General features: G+C 37.1%; 1 protein-coding gene across 14 annotated transcripts in view; it reads right to left on the bottom strand.

The window, feature by feature from the left end:
• Positions 1-26251, bottom strand: part of cac (calcium voltage-gated channel subunit cacophony) — a 1271727-nt gene that overhangs the window by 807137 nt on the left and 438339 nt on the right. For all 14 annotated transcript variants that reach the window (XM_081764099.1, XM_081764105.1, XM_081764112.1 and 11 more), the window contains exon 2: positions 22348-22653. In XM_081764099.1, the coding sequence (XP_081620225.1) occupies positions 22348-22652 (305 nt within the window). In that variant the 5' untranslated portion in view covers position 22653. The remainder of the gene's footprint in view (positions 1-22347; positions 22654-26251) is intronic.

Genomic DNA, 26251 nt, shown 5'->3' with positions numbered 1-26251 from the left:
TGTCGTAGGCTATTCACTTTTCATCAATCGCTTGAAAAATGGCTCGAGTTCGTTATTTCAGTAGAGATTTGCAGATAGGAATTAGATCAAATAAATACTTTTGAATCAGATCATGTACATCTAAACGTCGAACCTCTATTTGTAGCAAGCTTTTTCTAAATGGCCTTTCACTATTTGGTGATGGATGTTTAGATCGTTAGCGATGTCATACATGCCAGTCTTGCTTGAATTTTACCATAATGTAATCCATTTTCTCTGCGAGGAGCATCTTGGACATTGGAATTTCCCGATTGATAGTAACTGAACTATATTTCGGTTCTTGATTTTGATAACGTATCTTGCCCGCACTTTCGGTCAAGGAACAAGAGTTGATTCTATTTCACTTTATAATTTATGGAAGAACTCGCCTAAGTCCATTCAGTGTAAAATTGTTTTCTCGAGGTGCTTTCTTGAATTTGATGTTGAAAAATCTCAACTGAAGTCTATAAAAATTTAAGCGATAGAAGACTATCTAGTGATAAACATTGTGAAACTTTATAAAATTCTCCAAATTAGAATTAACATTTACTGGAAAACATTCGTTATGCACCAGTGAGCATGGAGTGAGCAATGAGCACAGGGGAAATAATTACGAAACTGTTTGCAAACAAAAATTAGGGACACTAATGCAAGTGCGACAACGACATTTTTTCTTTTTTGGTATCGTCATGAGTTTTACACATATGTTACAATTTGATTTCTTCACACATGAAAAATAAATAAAATAACCATAGTAATAAAAATGACAGTTGCACTTGTATAGGTTTCGAACCAACTAACTCCGGCAGACATAGTCGTTGCTTTAACTAAGTCAGCTGTTTGTTTTCTTTCGTAAACTGAATCTGTTCTAAAGACGATTTTTCATTACGATCGTGCTACCAATTCGTCCTTTTCCATAGGCAATTTCTACTTTGCTCTATCTATACGTTAATACTTAGTATAGATTCATATATTTAGAGTTCGCAGATAATGCATGTAATAAGACATATTAGAAATATTTCGTTAAAAGTTTCGTTTGTAGATTTAAACCACATTTCTTCCAATGACATAGATGTCGCTGGTTCGTGTTGAACTGCAGAATTCCCTCGCGTTCTTGAAAATTTCCCACTTTAGCAGAGTTGGTAATTCTCGTAATTTCGGTTGATTTAATGTTTTTTGCTTCTAATTTATTTATTTTAAGCTAATATCTAACACAAATATTAAAAACGGGTTTGTTATTAACATTTCCTGCTGGGAAAACCTTCCAAAATTTCAAACATATAAAGAAAACGGAAATATTTTCAAAAAAACTTCAAAATAAAGAGACGCGTCATTTATTTTGCTCACAGTTGTACATCACAGTCTTAAGAATTTCTATATAGGCCTATATTATAAAAGTATCTTAAAATACCCTTAAGTAGACCTTCGTTATTTAAGCTGAAATTACCTTTTGCAACGAAAATAATGAAGTAAGACAATCAGGATCAATTCTCCCTTATTATAAAATATATTTAAAATTTACTGTAATTATTGCGAATTTATTTGAATTACATATGCTTATTTTAACATGTCATTTCCCTAGAGAATTATATAACACATATTTTTGTTTAACACTAACAGTTGCACAATATTGAAGTACGAACAAACGCAGAGTGACTAATCTCTACTGCTGGTGCACTCTTGTTTTCATTAATTTCTCAAGTGAATATTCAATTGTCTATGTTTGATTGCAAGAGCGGATCCAGGGAACAGGAAAGAACCGGCTCTTTCGGGCTTTTACGTACTTGTCCTACTCCCCCATTCTGCAGATTCGATTTTAATTGATAGTTAAAAGTTAACGCTTTATATGTAAAATATCAATATAAGTCCAACTGCCATATCAAAGTGCTAAACATTTACATTGCTGGTACTCTTTTTAATTTATGCCAGAGGTACAAATACACTAAAGCAACGCACATTTGTCGAACTCGACTGAAGAGGCGCTCGCCATAGTGAGAACCAGCGAAATTACCCCTCCAAAACAGCAACTGACTGAACCAACCAACAAGATTAAACAGCAAGAGGGCGGTTCGCGAGTGAGCGACGTACAAGATTCACGTTCTCCAAACATTGTCACTCCTAAAGAATCGTCCCTTCCAGAGAATAATGGTTCAAAAAGAACCATGACTTCTGAAGAATCACGACACCCGAAGAACAATGACGGACCATGACTCCTGAAGAATCATGATTCCCGAAGAACCACGACTCCCAAAGAACAACGACTCTCGAAGAATCGTTGGTCATTTCTAGTGAACAACAACTCACTCATTCATCCAAAAGAGTTAGTCAGAAGAGTCGGCTCACTCGCGAGCGATACATCACCTCTTGGAACAAAAACTGGCATACTTTGATATTTGTTGAACTTTGCATCTAGCACAGGTCCTTTTGCCAGAACACGAGAACAAGAGACTGAGATTAATGTTTACGGGGATGGGGTAATTTGTGTCCACTTACATTCATAACCTCGTGAAATATGATATTTCTTAATCAGCTAAGTGAAATCAAAGCTGTTTGAAACTTATTGAACAATTTGCACAATTAATGAACTTCTAATCTAGTGTAGCGGTTTCAAACCTTTTTAACTGGTACCTCCTCCTTTCGTGAACCCTAAATACTTCACGCCCTATCCGTTGCATAAGTTGATCATAGGCAGAGGTAAAAGTGGATCTGAAAAGGGTAGGGGGACAGTAGATAGCGGCATGACGTCACGCCGTCCCCCTGTCTATCTTTGCCCATTGTAATTATTTTAGGAGCTGGGGGGACGCCGTATATATTTATTGGAGGTGGGGGACGGTACCCTCTCGCGTTCCCCCGCATTTTTACCCCTAATCATAAGATCCATTTTGTAGGACTCCTTCTACGATTTCAGATACAACATTAAATTCTTTAATAATCAATAATAAATAATATTATAATCCCACTAATTTATATTTATTTCTAATAAGACTTCCACATACTGTTGCAGCGCAGTATAATATAGTATATTATGTTTTTCTGGCCTAGGTACTAAACCCCAGTCATTACTTAATTATTATTTTGTGTTTTTACGTCATTTAATTTAAAGCCTATTTGTTACAACATTCCTAATATTTGTAATCGCGAATGTAGTTTATTTCTGTCTACACTCGCACCTCCTTGCTCGCCCTTCACGCCTCCCAGATTGGGAACCATTGGCCTAGTAGCTAGAAAGTATGCCCTACGAGCACGGGGTTCACTTTAGATTCTAATTGGAGAAGTCTTGAAATTTGAGAGCATCATTGTATCTCTGATTCCACCATAAACTTTATGTCGACGTCTCATAAACTCTATGCTAAAACGGACATTAAACTACAATCCAACGAACAAATTAGAATTATCATTTCAAAAGCTTCTGAAAGCTTTTTATAACATATCATGTTGATGCGAATGAAAGTCTGCCTTGATATTTGGGGGGGAAACTCATCTAAGTAACACAACACAGGGATAGCAAAGGTCACGCGTCTAAAGTAACAAACTGACAAGGAACGGACACGAACCTGTTATCCGGATATCCAAATCAAACCTAGTCCATTCGATAAACATAACAAAGATGTGTTTATGCACAAAAATAGGTGCCATGGACAATGGAGTAAGTCCCTGGGGCCCATTAACCCTGTTAGCATAAAGAAAATCGTAGACTCGCAGTGAAATAATTATTGCATCAATACTGTTCATTAGAAACTCATGATTTATAGTTCATTCTCTTCAGCATGAAACAAGCTTTCCAGAGGTGCTATGTATTGAGGTCATAACGTACTTGAAGAGGGAAAACTGGGAGAATGTCGGGAAAATTCCCTCCAGAAACCCCTTCCATCAACTTTGGACCCCCCTGGAATGAACCTGGGTAGAAGAATCCAAATCTATCTCGAAAAATACTATATGGGATAAGAAGTGTGTGTACCAAGTTGTGTATTGCTAGACAGAATAGGTATGAGGTGAAAGCGTGTATTGGTATACGAGCTTTTCCCTCATATCTACCCCATCTAGCAATACAAAATTTGGTATACACATTTCTTATACCCTATAGTATTTTTCGATATACATCTGGATTGTGAGCATTAACCCAGAGCTACTCCAGAGGGGTCCAATATTTATGGGAGGAGTTTCTGGAGGGAAGTTTCCCGACATTCTCCCAGTTTTCCCTGTTCAAGTACGATATGGACCTCAATACATAGCATTTCTGGAAAGCTTGTTTAAAGCTGAAGGGATGAACTATTATAAACTATGATAGTGTTGATACAATAGCTATTTCACTGCAAGTCTACGATTTTCTTTATACTAACAGGGTTAATGGACCCCAGGGACTTACTTCGTTGTCCATGGCACCTAATGTTTTGTGCATGAACATATCTTATGTATATCGAATGGACTAGGTTTGATTCGGATGTCCGGATGACAAGTTCATGTCCGTTTCTTGTGAGTGCATGTTCAGCACACAGATTGTAGTACTCAGACAGTGCGCTGTAGAACAGGGTCGTAAGAAACTACATTATGGAGAACACACAATGGATTTTTCTTTACAAATTCAAACTGAGAAATTGTCCACAGCAAGTCGCAAAGACATTAACAGTACATTCGGCCCAAGACGAAGGCATGGGTGACACAGAAATTTCGTTCTGGTGACACAGAATTGCAAAATCAGGTACATGGACACCAACCAACATCATGTTCGGATAAGCTCCTCAGGAACACAAAGTGGACCCTCGGAAAAGTATTCTTGCCATTGCAGATGAGTTAGTCATGTAGTCATGTTAGTCATTAGTTAGTCACGCCACTGTCGATTACGGATGTCGAGAAATTTAAGAAGTAATATCTCGGGATCCATAAGCCAGAGAAAGTCCATATTGATGTTGATCAATACGAATACCAGTTATTAATTCAATAATTATTGCGTTATTAATTATAGACTCAATAACCAATGACGTAATAGTTATTGAATTAATAACTGGTATTGGTATTGAAAAAAAATTTTTAAAGTTCGTTCTGGCAATACTCTTCGAGCAATGAAATAAAATAAAATAAAATAAAATAAAATAAAATAAAATAAAATAAAATGAAATAAAATAAAATGAAATGAAATAAAAAATAAAATAAAATAAAATGAAATAAAATGAAATGAAATAAAAAATAAAATAAAATAAAATAAATAAAATAAAATAAAAAATTAAAATAAAATAAAATAAAATAAAATAAAATAAAATAAAATAAAATAAAATAAAATGAAATGAAATAAAAATAAAATAAAATAAAATAAAAAATAAAATAAAATAAAATACAATACAATACAATAAAATGAAATGAAATGAAATGAAATGAAATAAAATAAAATGAAATGAAATAAAAAATTTAAAAAATAAAATAAAAAAATAAAATAAAATAAAATAAAATAAAATAAAATAAAATGAAATAAATTTTTTTAGTTTAACGTCCCATGTTTATGTCTTTTAGGCTAACGAAGACGGATGATTAAAGCAAGTCAATGATTGTAAAAGAATTTTTGGAATGAGAATGTAGGAAGAATTGGGAGTACCCCGAGGAAAGTCACCTACTTGGCCGGAGATCGAACCAAAAACCCCACTCACCAGAACTAAGTGCTCTACCTCTGAGCCAACGTGCCATATGAATTTGTAATCAACTTATATTTAGCACAAGCTCTGTTCGAAGTGTAATCGTCATAAAAATAAAAAATTATATGTAGACTAATCTTTGGTGTGAAATATAATCGCGATAAAATTTATAATATCTTTTGTGAAATTTAATCACCATAAATTTTATATTTAATACAAGCTCTGTTATTAAATGTAATTGCAATAAAATTTGCACTTAATGCAAGTTCTGTTTTATGAAATGTAATCGCGTTAAAAATTTATTTTTACTAAAATTTCTGTTTGAAGTATAATAGCAATATCAACTTATTTTTTATTACAACATCTATTCTGAAGTGTAACAGCGACAGAATATAAGTTTAGGACAATTTATGATACGAAGTGTAATCATGATAAACATTTACATTTAATTCAAGCTGTGTAATAAAATTTATATATAGTACGAATTTCGTTATTAAGTGTAATCGCGATAAAAAATTTAAATTTAATTCAAGCCGTGCGATAAAATTTATATTTAGTACGAACTTCGTTACTAAGTGTAATCGCCATAAACATTTACATTTAGTTCAAGCAATACGATAAAATATATATTTAGTACGAACTCTGTTTGTAAGTGCAATCGCGATAAACATTTACATTTAATTCAAGATCTGCGAGTAAAATTTATGTTTAGTACGTATTCTGTTACAAAGTGTAATCGCGATAAACTTTTACATTTAGTTCAAGCACTACGATAAAATATATATTTAGTACAAACTCTGTTTGTAAGTGCAATCGCGATAAACATTTACATTTAATTCAAGCTCTGCGAGTAAAATTTATGTTTAGTACGAACTCTGTTACAAAGTGTAATCGCGATAAACTTTTACATTTATTTCAATCACTGCGATAAAAAATATACTTAGTACGAACTCTGTTCTTAAGTGTAATCGCGATAAACATTTACATTTATTTATATAACTGCGACAAAAAACATATTTAGTGCCAACTCTGTTCTTAAGTGTAATCGCAATAAACATTTACATTTATTTATATAACTGCGACAAAAACATATTTAGTGCCAACTCTGTTCTTAAGTGTAATCGCGATAAACTTTTACATTTATTTCAATCACTGCGATAAAAAATATACTTAGTACGAACTCTGTTCTTAAGTGTAATCGCGATAAACATTTACATTTATTTATATAACTGCGACAAAAAACATATTTAGTGCCAACTCTGTTCTTAAGTGTAATCGCGATAAACATTTACATTTATTTATATAACTGCGACAAAAAACATATTTAGTGCCAACTCTGTTCTTAAGTGTAATCGCGATAAACATTTACATTTATTTATATAACTGCGACAAAAAACATATTTAGTGCCAACTCTGTTCTTAAGTGTAATCGCGATAAACATTTACATTTATTTATATAACTGCGACAAAAAACATATTTAGTGCCAACTCTGTTCTTAAGTGTAATCGCGATAAACATTTACATTTATTTATATAACTGCGACAAAAAACATATTTAGTGCCAACTCTGTTCTTAAGTGTAATCGCGATAAACATTTACATTTATTTATATAACTGCGACAAAAAACATATTTAGTGCCAACTCTGTTCTTAAGTGTAATCGCGATAAACATTTACATTTATTTATATAACTGCGACAAAAAACATATTTAGTGCCAACTCTGTTCTTAAGTGTAATCGCGATAAACATTTACATTTATTTATATAACTGCGACAAAAAACATATTTAGTGCCAACTCTGTTCTTAAGTGTAATCGCGATAAACATTTACATTTATTTATATAACTGCGACAAAAAACATATTTAGTGCCAACTCTGTTCTTAAGTGTAATCGCGATAAACATTTACATTTATTTATATAACTGCGACAAAAAACATATTTAGTGCCAACTCTGTTCTTAAGTGTAATCGCGATAAACATTTACATTTATTTATATAACTGCGACAAAAAACATATTTAGTGCCAACTCTGTTCTTAAGTGTAATCGCGATAAACATTTACATTTATTTATATAACTGCGACAAAAAACATATTTAGTGCCAACTCTGTTCTTAAGTGTAATCGCGATAAACATTTACATTTATTTATATAACTGCGACAAAAAACATATTTAGTGCCAACTCTGTTCTTAAGTGTAATCGCGATAAACATTTACATTTATTTATATAACTGCGACAAAAAACATATTTAGTGCAAACTCTGTTACAAAGTGTAATCACGATAAACATACATTTGTTTCAATCACTGCGATCAAAATTATATTTTATGCAAGCTATGTTCTAAAGTCTAATTGCGAAAAAAATTTCATTTAATAAAAGCTTTGTTATGAAGTATAATAGAGATACAATATAAATTTAGGAGAAACTTTGTAATACGAAGGATAATTACAATAGGAATTGATATTTGATACAGATTCTTATTATGTAGCTATATATCTTCGTAAAATATAGCTACAATAACGTTTAAAATAACGTTTTTTTCAAGCCTATTGCGATAGAGCTAGTGTTTGACAAAATTTCAATAAAGAGGCGAAGTTGAGATAATTTTGTAGTGAATACAATTTTTAATTGTTATGTTTTCAGGTTTGAACATACACAAGAGCCTAGAAATTAAAAAAAAAAATCAAAAGATAAGCAAAGGGAAGAAAATAAACCATATTGACAATCTAATGAGGAAAGGTAACATTTTTTTTAACTTCGTAAGTCTACAGTAAAAGGAATTCTGGGAAATAGATACTTAGTAACTTGCAAATTGCATACCTTTTCTGTCTGTTTCTGGCACTTCTAATACTAGGTGTCGGTCGCAAAGGCATGGTGGACTCACAGTAAATCTGCGCACTTCTAAATTAAGTATAATAACTTTTCTAACCACACTATTAAGTATTAGAATTCGTAGTTTCACACAATTTTATTAAGAGTAGATCGATGAAATATATATATATACAAGTAATATCACAGTTGCTTTGTGCTTTTGTGTGTTTCGTATTATATTTGTGTGTGCGTGTAGTTATAATACATTTTAGTTTTTTTTACTTGAAATATGTAACTAGTCTTTTTCTTGTTGAACGCTATTCGTGAACAAGACACTCAACTGAAGCCTTTCTGGTATCAGCTTCAGATTTGTGACTGAACTCTCAAATGTTCTTCTCATTTGCTATAATCATCCCCATCCTTACAGTACTTTCACCCGTATTTGGTATCTATACATTCTTCGCCTACTGAAGCACTAAAATAGCGCCTCCACGCATCTCCCTTGCGAATAGCATCGTCTCTGCACACGGCCAACAGTGTGAAACGGCGTTTGTTGCTCATATACGTCTGTCGAAAAGGGGGTGGGGGAGAGGTTAGAGGAGTTCCCTCATACACTCTCTCCTCCTCCTCTTCTTCAAAATAAGTTCCAGTTGATGGAACTTTCATTTGAAGTTCATCATTCGAAGCAACCGCGAGTTGGGTTCTGTTATTAAAAGATCGCATAATAGGGGAAGTTCTATTGAAATCTGATGCCACCTACATTGATTTTATGTATTGTCGTCATAACGAAATGAAAAAAAAAAGTAACTCATTTCCAGGAAGCTTTGAAAGGAAAGTAAGTAAATATTTCAAAGCATGATTAAGTATATTATTACAAATTAGCGTACAAGATATGTATTTAGTTTTTAGTTCCAAGGTTGTTGTAAAGGAGGTGATTAATGGAAACATAAAATCTTCGAATTTTACATCGCACGTTTGAGCCGGCTAGGCTTAAATAGACGATGAGTTGAGTTGATTTTGAGTTTAACCTCCCTTTTAGCAACGGGGCTATATGAGCAGGACCTACTGATTAACGTGGAATCCGAACCATATGAGCTCACACGGGTTTCCCACGTCAAAGGCGCGTACGCTAACCTCTTAACCACGAAGGAGCTCTAAAGGAGACGGTGATGATGAGAAATGAATGCAATGGTGGAATGAATAAAGTGGGAAGAAACGGGAGGACCCAGTGAAAACTCCCACACATGGTGTTTGTCCACCACAAAGTTCACTTAGTGGAGCTGAGATTGAACGAAGGGCCTATGCGCCAGAAGTGAACGCTCTAGCCCTGAGCCACCGCAACCCCAGGTGGATTAATGGAGCAAATGGTAAGAGAATCACAAACAGTAGGATGCCCCCCCCCAAAAAAAATTCAACATTTTTCTTCTAGTTGTAATACCTCGGGAAAGTTGCGAATTGGGGATACTAAAAAGAGGCAGTAAAAGAAATAAAATCGGTTTATATCTTCCGGTCGCGCATGTGCTCTTAAATTTGCCAAAATTTGAAAAAAAAATCACATTTTTACGATAATATTTTCTCTTACCTAACTTGTCAATATTTAAATGTAATAGCCGTAACTGAATCTTACTTTAATGGAAAATAATAATAATAATAAAAGATTGTTAAAATCGGTCAAGATATTCCGCTCGTGCGACGGCTGCCAATTCTAAGAAATTCAGCTGCTTGTTGTTACTCGCTCGGGTGAATCAAAAGTAACGCCTCTGCTGTCAAGGTCAATTTATCTAACCCCGCCCATAAATCAGCTTTCAAAGTACCTTCAGCTAAGAATGAGTGAAAACGGGTTCAATTATAAGTGAAAATGAAATGAAATGAAATCTTTGAGTTTTACGTCCCACGGTAATGCCGGTTAGGCTAAAGGAGACGGTGATTATGAGAGATGAGTGAAATGGTGGAATGAAGAAATTGGGAGGAAACGGGAGAACCCCGAGAAAACCCACGAGCACGGTGTTTGTCCACCACAAAGTTCACTTGGCGGGTTCAATTATAAGTGAGTTTCTTGCAACACAGAAATTTAATTTCATTTTCCAAATTAAAAAAAAAAACTTAGTTTTGTCAATAAAAAAAATATGTTTATAAATTTTACTAATGTTATAAAATAATTTGTTTTTAAGCATTTACACTTGTATTCAATAAAGAAAATACAATTTTAAGTTGTTAGTATTTTTTTTTCCTTTGAACTGTGATCTATCTTTATTTGTATTTTTTTAAAAATCATTAATTTTAAAAGCAATACGCTACGAAAAATGTTGATGGACTTAAATAATATTTAAACATTTTAGTGGTTCTAATACATAAAAATTGGAGCTATTACATTCGGAAAGAGGCTAATTTTACAATGTTAAAAATTATCGCAAAAAAATGTGATTTTTCCCCCAAATTTAGACATGCGGGACCGGAGCATATAAACCGATTTTGTTTGTTTTCGTTACCCCTTTTTAGTCTCCCCAATGTGCAAATTTTCTGCTGCATTGCAGGTTGAAAAATAATTTGAATTTTTTCAGTCCATCCTAATACAGATCCATGCCTTGTGTGGAATTCAAACCTGCGAGAAATAGATCTTACATTCCACTTTATTAAAGAGTTCGGTTTACTAAAAACAAATCCTTATACAGGGGATATTAACACTCCAAGGTCAACGCCATTAAGACTAAAGATGTGAAAAAATGTAAAGAGAAAACAGTTGTTGGAAATAATTGATCTTCAATCTAAAACAGTGGAAATCGGCGATTTTCAATCTAAAATAGTGGATAAAGGTGGTTTTCAATCTATGTAGTGGATGTAGGTGATTTTCAATCTAAAATAGTGCAAATCAGTGGTTTACAATCTAAAATGGTGGAAATATGTCGTTTTCAATCTAAAATAGTGAAAACGCCCACTCACCATGGAAAAATGAAATAAAATTTTTGTTTAACGTCCCACGATTATACCCTTTAGCTTAAGAGAGACGATAATTAAGTGAATGGGCGTTGGGCAGCTGATTTCCATAGATGGCGTTAAGAATGTTTCGTTCAACATAAAGGGTGACGTGTTCTTCAATGAGTAACGTTTCAAAGAGCACCTCGTTCGGACGAAGTGAATGGGGGTTGGGCAGCTGATTTCCATAGATGGCGTTAAGAATGTTTCGTTCAACATAAAGACTGTGACGTGTTCTTCAATGATTAATTTCAAAGAACACTTTCGACGAAATTAATGGGCGTTGGGCAGCTGATTTCCATAGATGGCGTTAAGAATGTTTCGTTCAACATAAAGGCTGTGACGTGTTCTTCAATGAGTAACGTTTCAAAGAGCACTTCGTTTGGACGAAGTGAATGGGGGTTGGGCAGCTGATTTCCATAGATGGCGTTAAGAATGTTTCGTTCAACATAAAGACTGTGACGTGTTCTTCAATGATTAATTTCAAAGAACACTTTGGACGAAATTAATGGGCGTTGGGCAGCTGATTTCCATAGATGGCGTTAAGAATGTTTCGTTCAACATAAAGGCTGTGACGTGTTCTTCAATGAGTAACGTTTCAAAGAACACTTTGTTTGGACGAAGTGAATGGGGGCTGGGCAGCTGATTTCCATAGATGGCGTTAAGAATGTTTCGTTCTACATAAAGACTGTGACGTGTTCTTCAATGATTAATTTCAAAGAGCACTTTGGACGAAATTAATGGGCGTTGGGCAGCTGATTTCCGTAGATGGCGTTAAGAATGTTTCGTTCTACATAAAGCCTGTGACGTGTTCTTCAATGAGCAACGTTTCGAAGAGGACTTTCTTTGGACGAAATGAATGGGCGTTGGGCAGCTGATTTCCAAAGACGGCGTTAAGAATGTTTCGTTCAACATAAAGACTGTGACGTGTTCTTCAATGAGTAACGTTTCAAGGAACACTTTGTTTGGACGAAGTGAATGGGGGTTGGGCAGCTGATTTCCATAGATGGCGTTAAGAATGTTTAGTTCAACATAAAGGCTGTGACGTGTTCTTCAGTGAGTAACGTTTCAAAGAACACTTCGTTTGGACGAAGCGAATGGAGGTTGGGCAGCTGATTTCCATAGATGGCGTTAAGAATGTTTCGTTCAACATAAAGGCTGTGACGTGTTCTTCAATGATTAATTTCAAAGAACACTTTGTTTGGACAAAGTGAATGGGCGTTGGGCAGCTGATTTCCATAGATGGCGTTAAGAATGTTTCGTTCAACATAAAGGCTGTGACGTGTTCTTCAATGAGTAACGTTTCAAAGAACACTTTGTTTGGACAAAGTGAATGGGCGTTGGGCAGCTGATTTCCATAGATGGCGTTAAGAATGTTTCGTTCAACATAAAGGCTGTGACGTGTTCTTCAATGAGTAACGTTTCAAAGAACACTTTGTTTGGACGAAGTGAATGGGCGTTGGGCAGCTGATTTCTATAGATGGCGTTAAGAATGTTTCGTTCAACATAAAGGCTGTGACGTGTTCTTCAGTGAGTAACGTTTCAAAGAGCACTTCGTTTGGAAGAAGTGAATGGGGGTTGGGCAGCTGATTTCCATAGATGGCGTTAAGAATGTTTCGTTCAACATAAAGACTGTGACGTGTTCTTCAATGAGTAACGTTTCAAAGAACACTTTGTTTGGACGAAGTGAATGGGCGTTGGGCAGCTGATTTCCATAGATGGCGTTAAGAATGTTTCGTTATACATAAAGACTGTGACGTGTTCTTCAATGATCAATTTCAAAGAGCACTTTGGACGAAATTAATGGGCGTTGGGCAGCTGATTTCCATAGATGGCGTTAAGAATGTTTCGTTCAACATAAAGGCTGTGACGTGTTCTTCAGTGAGTAACGTTTCAAAGAGCACTTCGTTTGGACGAAGTGAATGGGGGTTGGGAAGCTGATTTCCATAGATGGCGTTAAGAATGTTTCGTTCTACATAAAGACTGTGACGTGTTCTTCAATGATTAATTTCAAAGAACACTTTGGACGAAATTAATGGGCGTTGGGCAGCTGATTTCCATAGATGGCGTTAAGAATGTTTCGTTCAACATAAAGACTGTGACGTGTTCTTCAATGATCAGTTTCAAAGAGCACTTTGGACGAAATTAATGGGCGTTGGGCAGCTGATTTCCATAGATGGCGTTAAGAATGTTTCGTTCAACATAAAGGCTGTGACGTGTTCTTCAGTGAGTAACGTTTCAAAGAGCACTTCGTTTGGACGAAGTGAATGGGGGTTGGGAAGCTGATTTCCATAGATGGCGTTAAGAATGTTTCGTTCTACATAAAGACTGTGACGTGTTCTTCAATGATTAATTTCAAAGAACACTTTGGACGAAATTAATGGGCGTTGGGCAGCTGATTTCCATAGATGGCGTTAAGAATGTTTCGTTCAACATAAAGACTGTGACGTGTTCTTCAATGATCAATTTCAAAGAGCACTTTGGATGAAATTAATGGGCGTTGGGCAGCTGATTTCTATAGATGGCGTTAAGAATGTTTCGTTCAACATAAATGCTGTGACGTGTTCTTCAGTGAGTAACGTTTCAAAGAGCACTTCGTTTGGACGAAGTGAATGGGGGTTGGGGAGCTGATTTCCATAGATGGCGTTAAGAATGTTTCGTTCAACATAAAGACTGTGACGTGTTCTTCAATGAGTAACGTTTCAAGGAACACTTTGTTTGGACGAAGTGAATGGGCGTTGGGCAGCTGATTTCCATAGATGGCGTTAAGAATGTTTCGTTCTACATAAAGACTGTGACGTGTTCTTCAATGATCAATTTCAAAGAGCACTTTGGACGAAATTAATGGGCGTTGGGCAGCTGATTTCTATAGATGGCGTTAAGAATGTTTCGTTCAACATAAATGCTGTGACGTGTTCTTCAGTGAGTAACGTTTCAAAGAGCACTTCGTTTGGACGAAGTGAATGGGGGTTGGGGAGCTGATTTCCATAGATGGCGTTAAGAATGTTTCGTTCAACATAAAGACTGTGACGTGTTCTTCAATGAGTAACGTTTCAAAGAACACTTTGTTTGGACGAAGTGAATGGGCGTTGGGCAGCTGATTTCCATAGATGGCGTTAAGAATGTTTCGTTCTACATAAAGACTGTGACGTGTTCTTCAATGATCAATTTCAAAGAGCACTTTGGACGAAATTAATGGGCGTTGGGCAGCTGATTTCTATAGATGGCGTTAAGAATGTTTCGTTCAACATAAATGCTGTGACGTGTTCTTCAGTGAGTAACGTTTCAAAGAGCACTTCGTTTGGACGAAGTGAATGGGGGTTGGGGAGCTGATTTCCATAGATGGCGTTAAGAATGTTTCGTTCAACATAAAGACTGTGACGTGTTCTTCAATGAGTAACGTTTCAAAGAACACTTTGTTTGGACAAAGTGAATGGGCGTTGGGCAGCTGATTTCCATAGATGGCGTTAAGAATGTTTCGTTCTACATAAAGACTGTGACGTGTTCTTCAATGATCAATTTCAAAGAGCACTTTGGACGAAATTAATGGGCGTTGGGCAGCTGATTTCCATAGATGGCATTAAGAATGTTTCGTTCAACATAAAGGCTGTGAGGTGTTCTTCAATGAGCAACGTTTCAAAGAGCACTTCGTTTGGATGAAATGAATGGATATTAAGAAGGAAGAACACCAGAGCCATGAGAAAGAGGAAGAGGATTGGGAACTTCTGGTAGTGAGGTATGAAAATGGACTGTGTTACCAGAATAAGTGGCAGTAAAGTTGGCATGGAATGTTCATTTTGCGGCTTGAACGATTTGCTGAAGAAATGTGTGGTCGTTGGAAAGGTTGAATATTCTGCATTGCCTAAGTGAAGAAGATAAGTAGCTGATCAAGGGTTACTGAGCGTCGGTAAAATACATCACTGTAAGATGCATATGAAAAATATTGTAGCAAGTCAACATAAACTACCAAGCAAACAATGTATGGTTGTTTGAGAGGCTCGCGAACAGACAGTGGTGAGTTACGTTTTCTAACTTATTGCATAAGTCAATGCAATGTAATGTCATATACTAAACAAGCTTTCTCTCTTGTCTGCAGGTACATTTCCAAATTAAATTACCTACATACTGTTTTGTGGTCCCATTCCACTTAGTAGCTCAATTTCACCTAAGTGGTGCTTACTATTGTCTCCTCCGGAGCCGCACAATATTTTGAAATGCTATATTGTCTTAATGCATTAATACAAGACGTGTTTAGTTTGTCTAGCTGATAGTTCATTTATGAGACACTCACAGCATTTTTCCCTCGTCTTGAGCGAAACTGTTTGGAAAATATTACATAGCCTTCGAGAATCCACTTGTCATTGCAAATTTTTGACATGAGCCCACTTACATGGTGGAAGTAATATATATCGAATTTTCATACTCTTTAGTTTGAATTTGTACTCACATGATATATCTTAGACTTTCTACTTTCATGATATCCCCAGTTTAGACTTCGTAATTATATGATATTCTCTCCGTGTAACGTGGGTTTTTGTCACCACGGCATGGCGCGTCCTCAAGTTGCGGATCAAGGAGAAGGCCTCTAGATATAGAGGTTAGCTGCGAATATACTGAATAAGCAGCCGCGGACAGCCGATTAGGAGTGGCCCTCCAGCTTGGGGGTTTGGGTAGAGCTAACAACATCATCGTGTAAAAAAAGCACTTGTTCAGAAATATTCACAAAAGCCTCGGACAGGGACTGATAACTTGGCACGACCTCAGCAAAAGAAAATGAACATGAGATTTGGAACTTGGAATATTAGAAGTCTTTATAGGGCAGGCGCGTTAAAATCCGTAACGAGAGAGTTAGAGAAATACAGGATGGACCTAGTAGGAGTTCAGGAAGTTAGGTGGGAAGGAAATGATCTGTGAATTCCGGAAATTTTACGTTCTTTTACGGGGAAGGAATTAAAAATCACCAGTTAGGAACAGAGTTTTTCGTCCAAAAATGAATATTAGCAGCAATAAACGGGTTGAATTTGTTATTAACAGACTTACTTTTATTACTCTTAAGGGAAGGCGGTGTGATATTATTGTTTTAAATGCACATGCCCCAACTGAAGACAAGGATGACGATATAAAATACAGTTTTTACGAAGAAGTGGAACGGATATTTGACCAACTCCCGCGATACCATATAAAAATTCTATTAGGGGATTTCAATGCGAAGGTAGGACGAGAGAATATTTTCAAACCGATTATAGGGAACGAAAGTCTGCATAAGGAAAGTAATGACAACGGTGTTAGACTCGTGAACTTTGCAACATCCAAAAATCTAATCGTGAAGAGTACAAAATTTCCACATCGCGATGTTCATAAATACACTTGGAGATCACCAGACGGAAAAACACATAATCAAATTGATCACGTTCTAGTTGATAGAAGAAGGCAATCTAGCATAATTGATGTCCGGTCGTTTAGAGGGGCTGATTGTGACACTGATCACTACCTGGTAGCAGCGATAATACGAGAGAGAATATCGTTGAATAAAGGTAATATTCATTGTCCGCAAACGGAGAGATTCGATTAAAAAAAAATCAGAAGAGAGCCAGGTAAGAGATGAATACCAGATTGAAGTTTCGAATAGATTCTCGGCTTTAGAAGATTCGGAGTGCACTAGTGTTGAGGATACCTGGATTGAAATTAGAAATAGCATTAAAAGTTCAGCAAAAGAAAAATTGGGACACACGGAAATATGTAGGAACAAACCATGGTTCGACCAGGAATGCATAAAACTAGCAGAGAAGAGATAACAAGCAAAATTACGCCGGCTACAAAATCCAAATGAAATCACTACACAAAATTTCGCAGATACCAGGCGGGAAATTTCCAAAACTTTTAGAACAAAGAAACGTGATTTTTTGAAAGCTAAAATTAACGAACTTGAAGAGAATAGTAAAAATAAAAACATCCGGGACGTGTGTAAGGGGATCAGCGAATGTAAAAAAAAAAAAAAAAAAAAAAAAGGGCTATCAACCTCGAGTTTATATATTAAAGAAATCTGACGGTATAGTTCTCACTGATACGAATAGCATCTTAAATAGATGGAAAGATTTATTTGATGATTTGCTTAACACGCAACCAAAAGCTAGTGTGCGTGGAGAAAAGGAGATACACACCGCAGAACTGTATATTCCAGAACCCAACCGAATAGAAGTAGAAACCGCAATAAAGAAATTAAAGAAATACAAATCTCCGGGTGTAGATGAAATTCCGGCTGAGTTAATTTTAGCTGGAGGCGAAAATTGTGGAACAAGATACACAAACTCATCCTCCTTATCTGGAACAAGGAAGAATTGCGTGTACCAAATGTAAGAAATGCGTGTACCAAATTTTGTTTGAAAGGCAGAATAGGTATGAGGGGAAAGCGTGTATTGGTATGCAAGCTTCTATTCCGTCTACCAGTACAAAACTTGGTACACACATTTCTTATCCCCTATAATATTATTCGGGATACATTTGGATTGTATGCTTTTATCCAGGGCCACTTCAGAGGGGTCCAAAGTTGATGGGAGGGATTTCTGGAGGGAATTTTCCCCCGACATTCTCCCAATTTTCCCTGTTCAAGTACTTTATGAGACCCAATACAGAGCATCTCTGGAAAGCTTGTTTCGTCCTGAAGAGAATGAACTATATAAACCATGACTTTCCACTGAACAGTGTTCATCCAATAGCTATTTTACTGCGAGTCTACGATTTTCTTGATACTAACAGGGTCAATGGGCCACAGGGACTTACTCCGTTGTCCTGGCATGAAGATAGTTCTCAGTGTCAAAGTTTTGTGTAAAAAATCCGCAAGGTGAAGATGCATATCCTTTCCTCCGTTTCCCTCCCCTCCTTCATTAGGAAGCAATTGTGTCATTCTGATCTTGAAGCTTTGCTGGCGTCTACTATTAATCCAATGTTCTCGGGATTGCTGCCAGAGTGAGTGTTGCTGTGCTGAGCTTTCGTTACCATACAGCGGCAACATCTTCAGAGCTATGTGTTGAAGTGTGCTGGTCGTACAGATTATATTGTGGTCTTTGAAAATCGCTGTGTTCCTATTGGTTGTTTTTGTTGGCCAATGGCGTGCTGTGATTTTGCTGGTGGAAACTGCTATCTGATTGGCTGATGGTTCTTTTCGTACTGAGAAGCTGGATCCAGATGTCAGGTAGATGATAATCTTCGTCTCTGTTGATGGATGGCTTGTATGTACGGATGAATAGAGATTCATGTATTTTCCTGTTCCAGAACTGTTTGCTTTTCTTTAGTACTTCAATTTGGTCCCACATGACCGTATGATTGTATTGTATGCAGTGTTCGGCTATTGCAGATTTTTCAGGTTGTTTAAGTCTGGTGTGTCGCTGGTGTTCTTTCATTCTGTCTTCCATGTTTCTTCCTGTTTCACCTATGTAAGTAGCGTTACATTCACAGGTGATCCTATAGATGCCTGGTGTCTTTAATCCCAATGAGTCTTTTGCACTCGGTAGTAAACTCCTGATCTTCGGTGGAGGGCAGTGTACAGTATTGATGTTGAATTTCTTCAATAGTCTTGCTAGTTGGTTGGAGATTTTTTCCCATATATGGAATAAGTGCAATATTTTCCTTGTCTTCCGTGTTGTCCTCTTTTGTGGTGCAATTTCTGCTGCTGTATTTTCTCATGGCTATGTGTATCTGTTTCGACGAATATCTGTTGAATTTGAATACCGTTTACAGGTGAGACAGTTCTGTGTTTATATTATCTGGATCTGCTATTTGATATGCTCTGTGTATTAGAGTATTTAACACCCCCATCTTCTGTGCAGGATGATGAAAACTGGTCGCATCGAGGTAGAGATCAGTGTGTGTGGGTTTCCTGTAGATTGAATGACCTAGACTTCCATCTGGTTTCTTGTATACGAGTGCGTCCAGGAACGGGAGTCTTCCTTCTGTTTCTGTTTCCATTGTGAATTGAATGTTGCGGTGTATAGAATTCAGATGCTGCAGGAATTCGTCGAGTTTCTGTCTGCCATGGGGCCATTTTACAGAACTGTCTCACCTGGAAACGGTATTCAAATTCAACAGATATTCGTCGAAACAGATACACATAGCCATGAGAAAATACAGCAGCAGAAATTGCACCACAAAAGAGGACAACACGGAAGACAAGGAAAATATTGCACTTATTCCATATATGGGAAAAAATCTCCAACCAACTAGCAAGACTATTGAAGAAATTCAACATCAATACTGTACACTGCCCTCCACCGAAGATCAGGAGTTTACTACCGAGTGCAAAAGACTCATTGGGATTAAAGACACCAGGCATCTATAGGATCACCTGTGAATGTAACGCTACTTACATAGGTGAAACAGGAAGAAACATGGAAGACAGAATGAAAGAACACCAGCGACACACCAGACTTAAACAACCTGAAAAATCTGCAATAGCCGAACACTGCATACAATACAATCATACGGTCATGTGGGACCAAATTGAAGTACTAAAGAAAAGCAAACAGTTCTGGAACAGGAAAATACATGAATCTCTATTCATCCGTACATACAAGCCATCCATCAACAGAGACGAAGATTATCATCTACCTGACATCTGGATCCAGCTTCTCAGTACGAAAAGAACCATCAGCCAATCAGATAGCAGTTTCCACCAGCAAAATCACAGCACGCCATTGGCCAACAAAAACAACCAATAGGAACACAGCGATTTTCAAAGACCACAATATAATCTGTACGACCAGCACACTTCAACACATAGCTCTGAAGATGTTGCCGCTGTATGGTAACGAAAGCTCAGCACAGCAACACTCACTCTGGCAGCAATCCCGAGAACATTGGTTTAATTGTGTCATTCGTTCGCTCATAACAACCTGAAGCAGTATCACTTTTTTATTAAAGCTATGAAAGGGACAAATTTCCCTCACGAAATAATAAACAAACGGAACACATTTGGTGAACCAAACTCAGAAGCTTCCCGTGTGCAAAACTGTGGAACATATCCTCTGTTGCCGGATTACTTCACCAAATTTCGTTCAGATCCGGCCAGTAGTTAGCAAGATAGAAAGTATCACATGTATACACCTGAAGTGAAACTAAACGACGTGACAAACATCTTGGCATTTGAAGGCGGCGCTCCAAGTTCCCTTTAAATGCTGCTAGCAAATGAGAGTACAGCGGTATTGCCATGTTTATTTTGTACACATCCACGTCTATCCTCTGCCACATGATCGCGCTGTAGTTCGTCTGCCTAGCCATAGCCATACCCCTTAGCACTCGGCAACATCGCGTCAGAGCTTGCGTTTTATTCGTTTAGCTGAAATGCCAAGATGTTTGTCACAGGCTTTATATGCTCTTGAATTCGTACGACGGGAGCTACCTACCTGAAAATTAGAAAGACAACGAAGGTCTGTTACTAAAAATTTCCATTTTATATGATAATTTTATTTTACTTAAGGCCTTCGGAGAGAAAACATAAGGAACAGTTAATAATTACGACCAAAAACAAGTGGAACAAAGCAAGGGCGCCGATCCTAGGCGGGCGAGAGGGCCTGGGCCCCCCAAAGCTCATGTGGATCCCCTCATTGTATTTATGAATATACAATATTTGGCATAATTTGAGTGCAATTTGTCTTAAAATCTATATATATATATATATATATATATATATATATATATATATATATATATATATATATATTTTATATATACCTTCTGCATCTCAATGCCCCCCCCCCCCAAATTTACAGAGAAATCGGCGCCCTTGTATCAAAGCCTTGTGTAGGGAAGTTCATCTTCATACTCCGACGAGGTTGTGGTTGAACAAATCTTTCATCATTATGATATAGCGACCAGGGTTCACAGTCATACGTTCCTCATCTTCAATTTCGAAGAAATACGGACCGACGACCCTAAATGCTGTTACTCTACACTACAATGTCACTCGAAGTGGCCATCCATGAAGCTCCTATTAGGTTTGCCGGTGAACAATATCGAAAGTTTTGCTTGTTAACACATTCATTAGAACGGAAATGTGCTTCGGCACTTATCAGATATCATAGTTTCTTCCGACAATTCCAGCTTTCTTCCTGAACATCTTTCACTCTGGATATAATCATCACCATGCAGCTCCTCCACAATCGATATCTAGTAAAGATGAAATTTGAAATGAAGGTGTAACATCCGTCGTACCCAGAGATCCTAAGTTTTCTACGCTACAGTATTCTAGCCAGCAGAACGGCGTGGGTTCATTGGGACAATTTCCCTTACTTGTTCAATATTTTCTGGTGTCCTCACCGTCCGAACAATGACATGTGGTGCCCTCTTTCCAAAGCGGTTCTTTGGCAATCTGAAGTGTTGCACACATCTAAGGGTAGATACATGTCCATTGTGGCCCCTTATGAAAATGATGATGAAAAATACGGAACATTTTTCAATACAGAATCGCCACTAGTAAAACGTACTCACGCTTAGATACGTTTCTATACTCCGCGTCACTCGAATTGGCGTATGGCATCAGCCAATAAGCTCGCAGTGCGGTGTTACTAAACATTCAGTGGCGGATGGCTTATTGGCTGATGCCATACGCCAATTCGGGAGATACGGAGTATAATTATGCTTTTTATACTAATTTCAGGGCAGAGGCGGATCCAGAACGGACTTCTGGAAGGGGGGAGGCGGTGGGTTGCAATGCTGCTACTTAGAGCTACTTTTATGAGCTCCAAACTCTGGGATGGGTTTTATTTAAATTTTAATATAACAAAGTTTCCTCTTCTAGTGAAGTGGCAATCGCTCCCTGGATCCGACCCTGTTTCAGGGTGTTGAATCCAACGGAACTATTTTCAAGCATGGGACGACGAGAAAGATGACGTCAAAATTTGAATATAAATAAATATTCAGTACTTACATGATATCCCCTAGTTTCATTCTTGTCTGAACCAAGGCACAGGATTTATGGTCTGAGGTGGTGACAGCTCGGCGTCTCGTCAGTCGTGGCTGGAAACCAGGGGAAGGCAGCTCGGGCACTGATAGTCGAACGTGTCGGTGGGTCGGCGCCGTAGCCTCGGCAGGGGTCGGCTCTGGAAGTAGGCTTGGCCGGCGGGGGCACGGACTGGGCGAACGCCACTCGTCTTGTCCCCTCATCAGCCCGACCCCAGGCGAGCTGCCCCTACGACGAGTGCTCATGTGCCTACCCGCCACACCACCCAGCATGCTGAAAGATAAAAAAAAGCAAACATTAAATCAAAACATAAATAATGAAATTATTATTAAGTGAAGACTTTGTTACATAGAAAAGTGAGAAAGATATATTTTAAACATAATTTATTATCAAAGGGAATTCTTTGCTTGTAAGTTCCTTTATTCCAGATCCTCCATGATCTTACCAAATCTTTATTATATGTATAAATGTTATTTTCATGACCCATAACTCAGAAACCACCATAATATTTTATATATGCATATTAACTTTGTCCAGATCTATCACTTTCCCATATTTGTTGAAGATTAGATAATATTATTCTATTCCAATTAGCAATTACATATTCTATTGTTTCTATTTTTCTTATCGCTAGGGTTGCCATATGTCCGTTTATTGTACCGACTGTTTGTATTTTTCGGTCCGTGTCCATATCGTACAAAACATGAAATAGGAAAATGTCCGTATTTGACAGTTTTTGGAGCTGTCTGAAAATTTCCGAGTTGGGAATCGCTATCTCGGGTGAAAAGAATAATGTTTTCATCATATAACATATTTTAGTTACTATCAATAAAGTAACTAAAATATAAGTTATGCTTTAGGTAGGACAAACCATTAATAAAGTAGCTTATGTTTTTAAAAAAGTGTCTCATTTATCCATTCCAGAGTTGTTTTGGTTAGATTTAATATAGGTAATCGAATGACATGATTTATTAGATATATTTGTGTTAATGAAAAAAAAATATAAAACATGTTAGTTTCCATTTGGGTTTTAAGCATGGGCGGCGATTAGGGGGGGCAAAGGGGGGCAGTTGCCCCCCACTTTTCTGCAATGGCCTATTAACGTATGTAGTTTCAACCAGGGAAATTTGTATATTAACATTGATATACAAATATTCAGATCATGTCTTGCCCCCCCCCCCCACTTTTAACGTCCAATCGCAGCCACTGGTTTTAAGTATTATAGTAAACAATTGTGTGATAACGTAAAAAGCTGATTTTTAGGTAAGAAATTTCAATATCTATTCTGTGTTTGGGCACCGTATCTCGGATGGGTCGTCATTTTTTTTTGGTCCGTATTTTGTATCAAAAAATTATGCAACCCTACTTATCGCATTTGCTCTATATAGATGAATATTTAAGTTGGAAGATATGGTGGATTTCTATTACGAGGGCAATTCCGAAAGAAACTCTCTTTGCGCATGTGCGAGAAACAGCCGGGAAGAGTGACGTCAGTCCTGTGGCGCAGTGTGCAGTAGTTCAGTAAACAGTGAGTAGTGGACGAAGAAGGTTGTGTTACAGTTCACTCGTCAACTATAACAATTGAAAATGAATGTTCGAATAGAAAAACCTATCAAATGTGAAGTACGTTCGGTAATACGATTTCTGAGTGTGCAAACTGTGTTGTGTTCACGGACCAAACGTAATGACTGAAAGTGTCGTATGTGAATCATGTCGCATGTTTAAAGATGAACGAACTGATGTGGACAATGCGACAAGAAGTGGGCGTCCATCTGTAATCATTCGTCCAGGCAGTGAACTCGGCTGCAATCCTCAGGCACAAGAAATAGTGGGTTGCGTTGCGCCGCTTCAAAACAATGACAATGCGCTTCATAAAGCTGTTAATGGATGGCTTCATTCCCAGAAGGGAGTTTTTTTTTTTTTATTTTGTAGAAGGAATTTTCAAACTTGTAAAAAATTATGACATTTGCTTCAATTTGAATGGTGAATATGTTGAAAACTAATGTGATGTACTTTTCTAATGTATATGATAATGTATGATGAAATGTATCTGCGAGTGTAGGTCACTGATAACTAAATGGTGTTCCTTTTTCCAATTGCCCTCGTACTTTAGGTTATAGTGAAGAGTTTTAAGAATGGAGATCAAAAATATTCTTTGGACGGCTAATCGATCTTAGAAAATCACTTATCGCTATCTAGTACTGTTTTTATTCAATAATGATCGAACAGCCGCGGTGACTCAGTGGTAGAACGTTCACCTCTGGTGCATGAGGTCCTTGGTTCGATCTCAGCTCACGCCAAGTGAGCTTTGTGGTGGACAAACATTTTGTGCGTGGGTTTTATCAGGGTTCTACCGTTTCCTCCGACTTTCTTCATTTCAATCATTTCTCAATCATCACCGTTTCTTTTAGTTTTGCCAGCGTAAGCGTGAGACTTTAAACTTAAACATTTATTTTCATTTTAAATAGTGATTAACATGATAACCGAGAATAATTGAGGGGTGTAGATGCAAAAGTGGCAATCTCCACTCGGCCGAATTTTTCAGGACGAGCGATTAATTGATATCCTGTAAACCCCAAAAGATTTTAACGTACAGCTTTTTTGACATAGTAGATCGTGGCAATATTACAGGGTTGAACATAAATTTTCCCCAGAAAAAGTCCCTCATTTTTTGTAATTACTGTCTCAAAATTGGAGATTGCAAGTTTTGAAAATGAACGTGGACTAGCGAACTAGTACAGACTTGTTGACTCATTACAAACTAGCGAAACTATTCCAGGCAAGCAACACGGTCGCCATGCTAAGTCTGACGCCAGCGGGCCTCTGATTGGCTGAAGTGGAGATTGTCACTTTTGAACCACACCGGGTAGTGGAGATTGCAAGTTTTGCAAAAATTCTGATATTCGCCTTCAGTTTTTACTGGGAGGATGTAGGTTGTGATCCAAACAGACTTCACTGCTCGGTAGAGGACATTTAAAACAATACAGTCCCATCTCTAACTCAATTTCTCAAAAAATTGGAGATTGCCACTTTGCATCTACACCCCTCAATTGACTTCTGGTACTTTTAATGGATGGATCGCCTTCACCAGCGATCCTGGTTCCTAACTTTTTACACTCTACAACCCTGGCCAAAATTGTTGATGATATCTCAAGTCATTCTTGAGATGATTTGTTTGTTGGACTCACGAACAGACAAGGTAAATATGTGAAGGAGTTTTGGTAAAAGAACCTCTTTAAAAATTAAATAATATCGGAAGATCACCTTTGATCCCAGAAAGAAAGAGAGGAGGGAGGAGCTGGAAGAAAGAAAATTAAAATAAAAAAGAAACAATGTTAATCGACTTCAACAAAGGTGCTAAAAAAAAGTAGACAATAATAAAAGCGCTACAAAGGAGAAAATAATATCGATAAAGCGCTTAAATACAGAAAATGATGATAATAAATCCACTTAAAAACAGAAAATAAAAATGAAATGAAATCTTTGAGTTTTACGTCCCACGATTATGCCGGTTAGGCTAAAGGAGACGGTGATGATGAGAAATGAATGAAATGGTGGAATGAAGAAAGTGGGAGGAAATGGGAAAAACCCGAGAAAACCCACGCATACAGTGTTTGCCCACCACAAAGTTCACTTGGCAGGGGCTGGTATTGAACCCGGCACCACAAACCAGAGGGAACCAGAGGTGAACGCTCTACCACTGAGCCACTGCAGCCCCCAAGCAGAAAATCTTCATTACTATTACACTGAGAAAAATCCATTATCCAGACAGCAGTATGTTGTACAAATATACGGATTCCTTATGTTTACTATGGAAATCACTACGAAGCATACGTTATCCATATGCTACATACTTTTCCCGCTTAGATAC

This window comes from Thermobia domestica, chromosome 7 (genome assembly GCF_964235325.1).
Source record: "Thermobia domestica chromosome 7, izTheDome1.hap1.1, whole genome shotgun sequence".
NCBI lineage: Eukaryota > Metazoa > Arthropoda > Insecta > Zygentoma > Lepismatidae > Thermobia > Thermobia domestica.
This window is presented reverse-complemented; position numbering and strand designations above follow the sequence as displayed.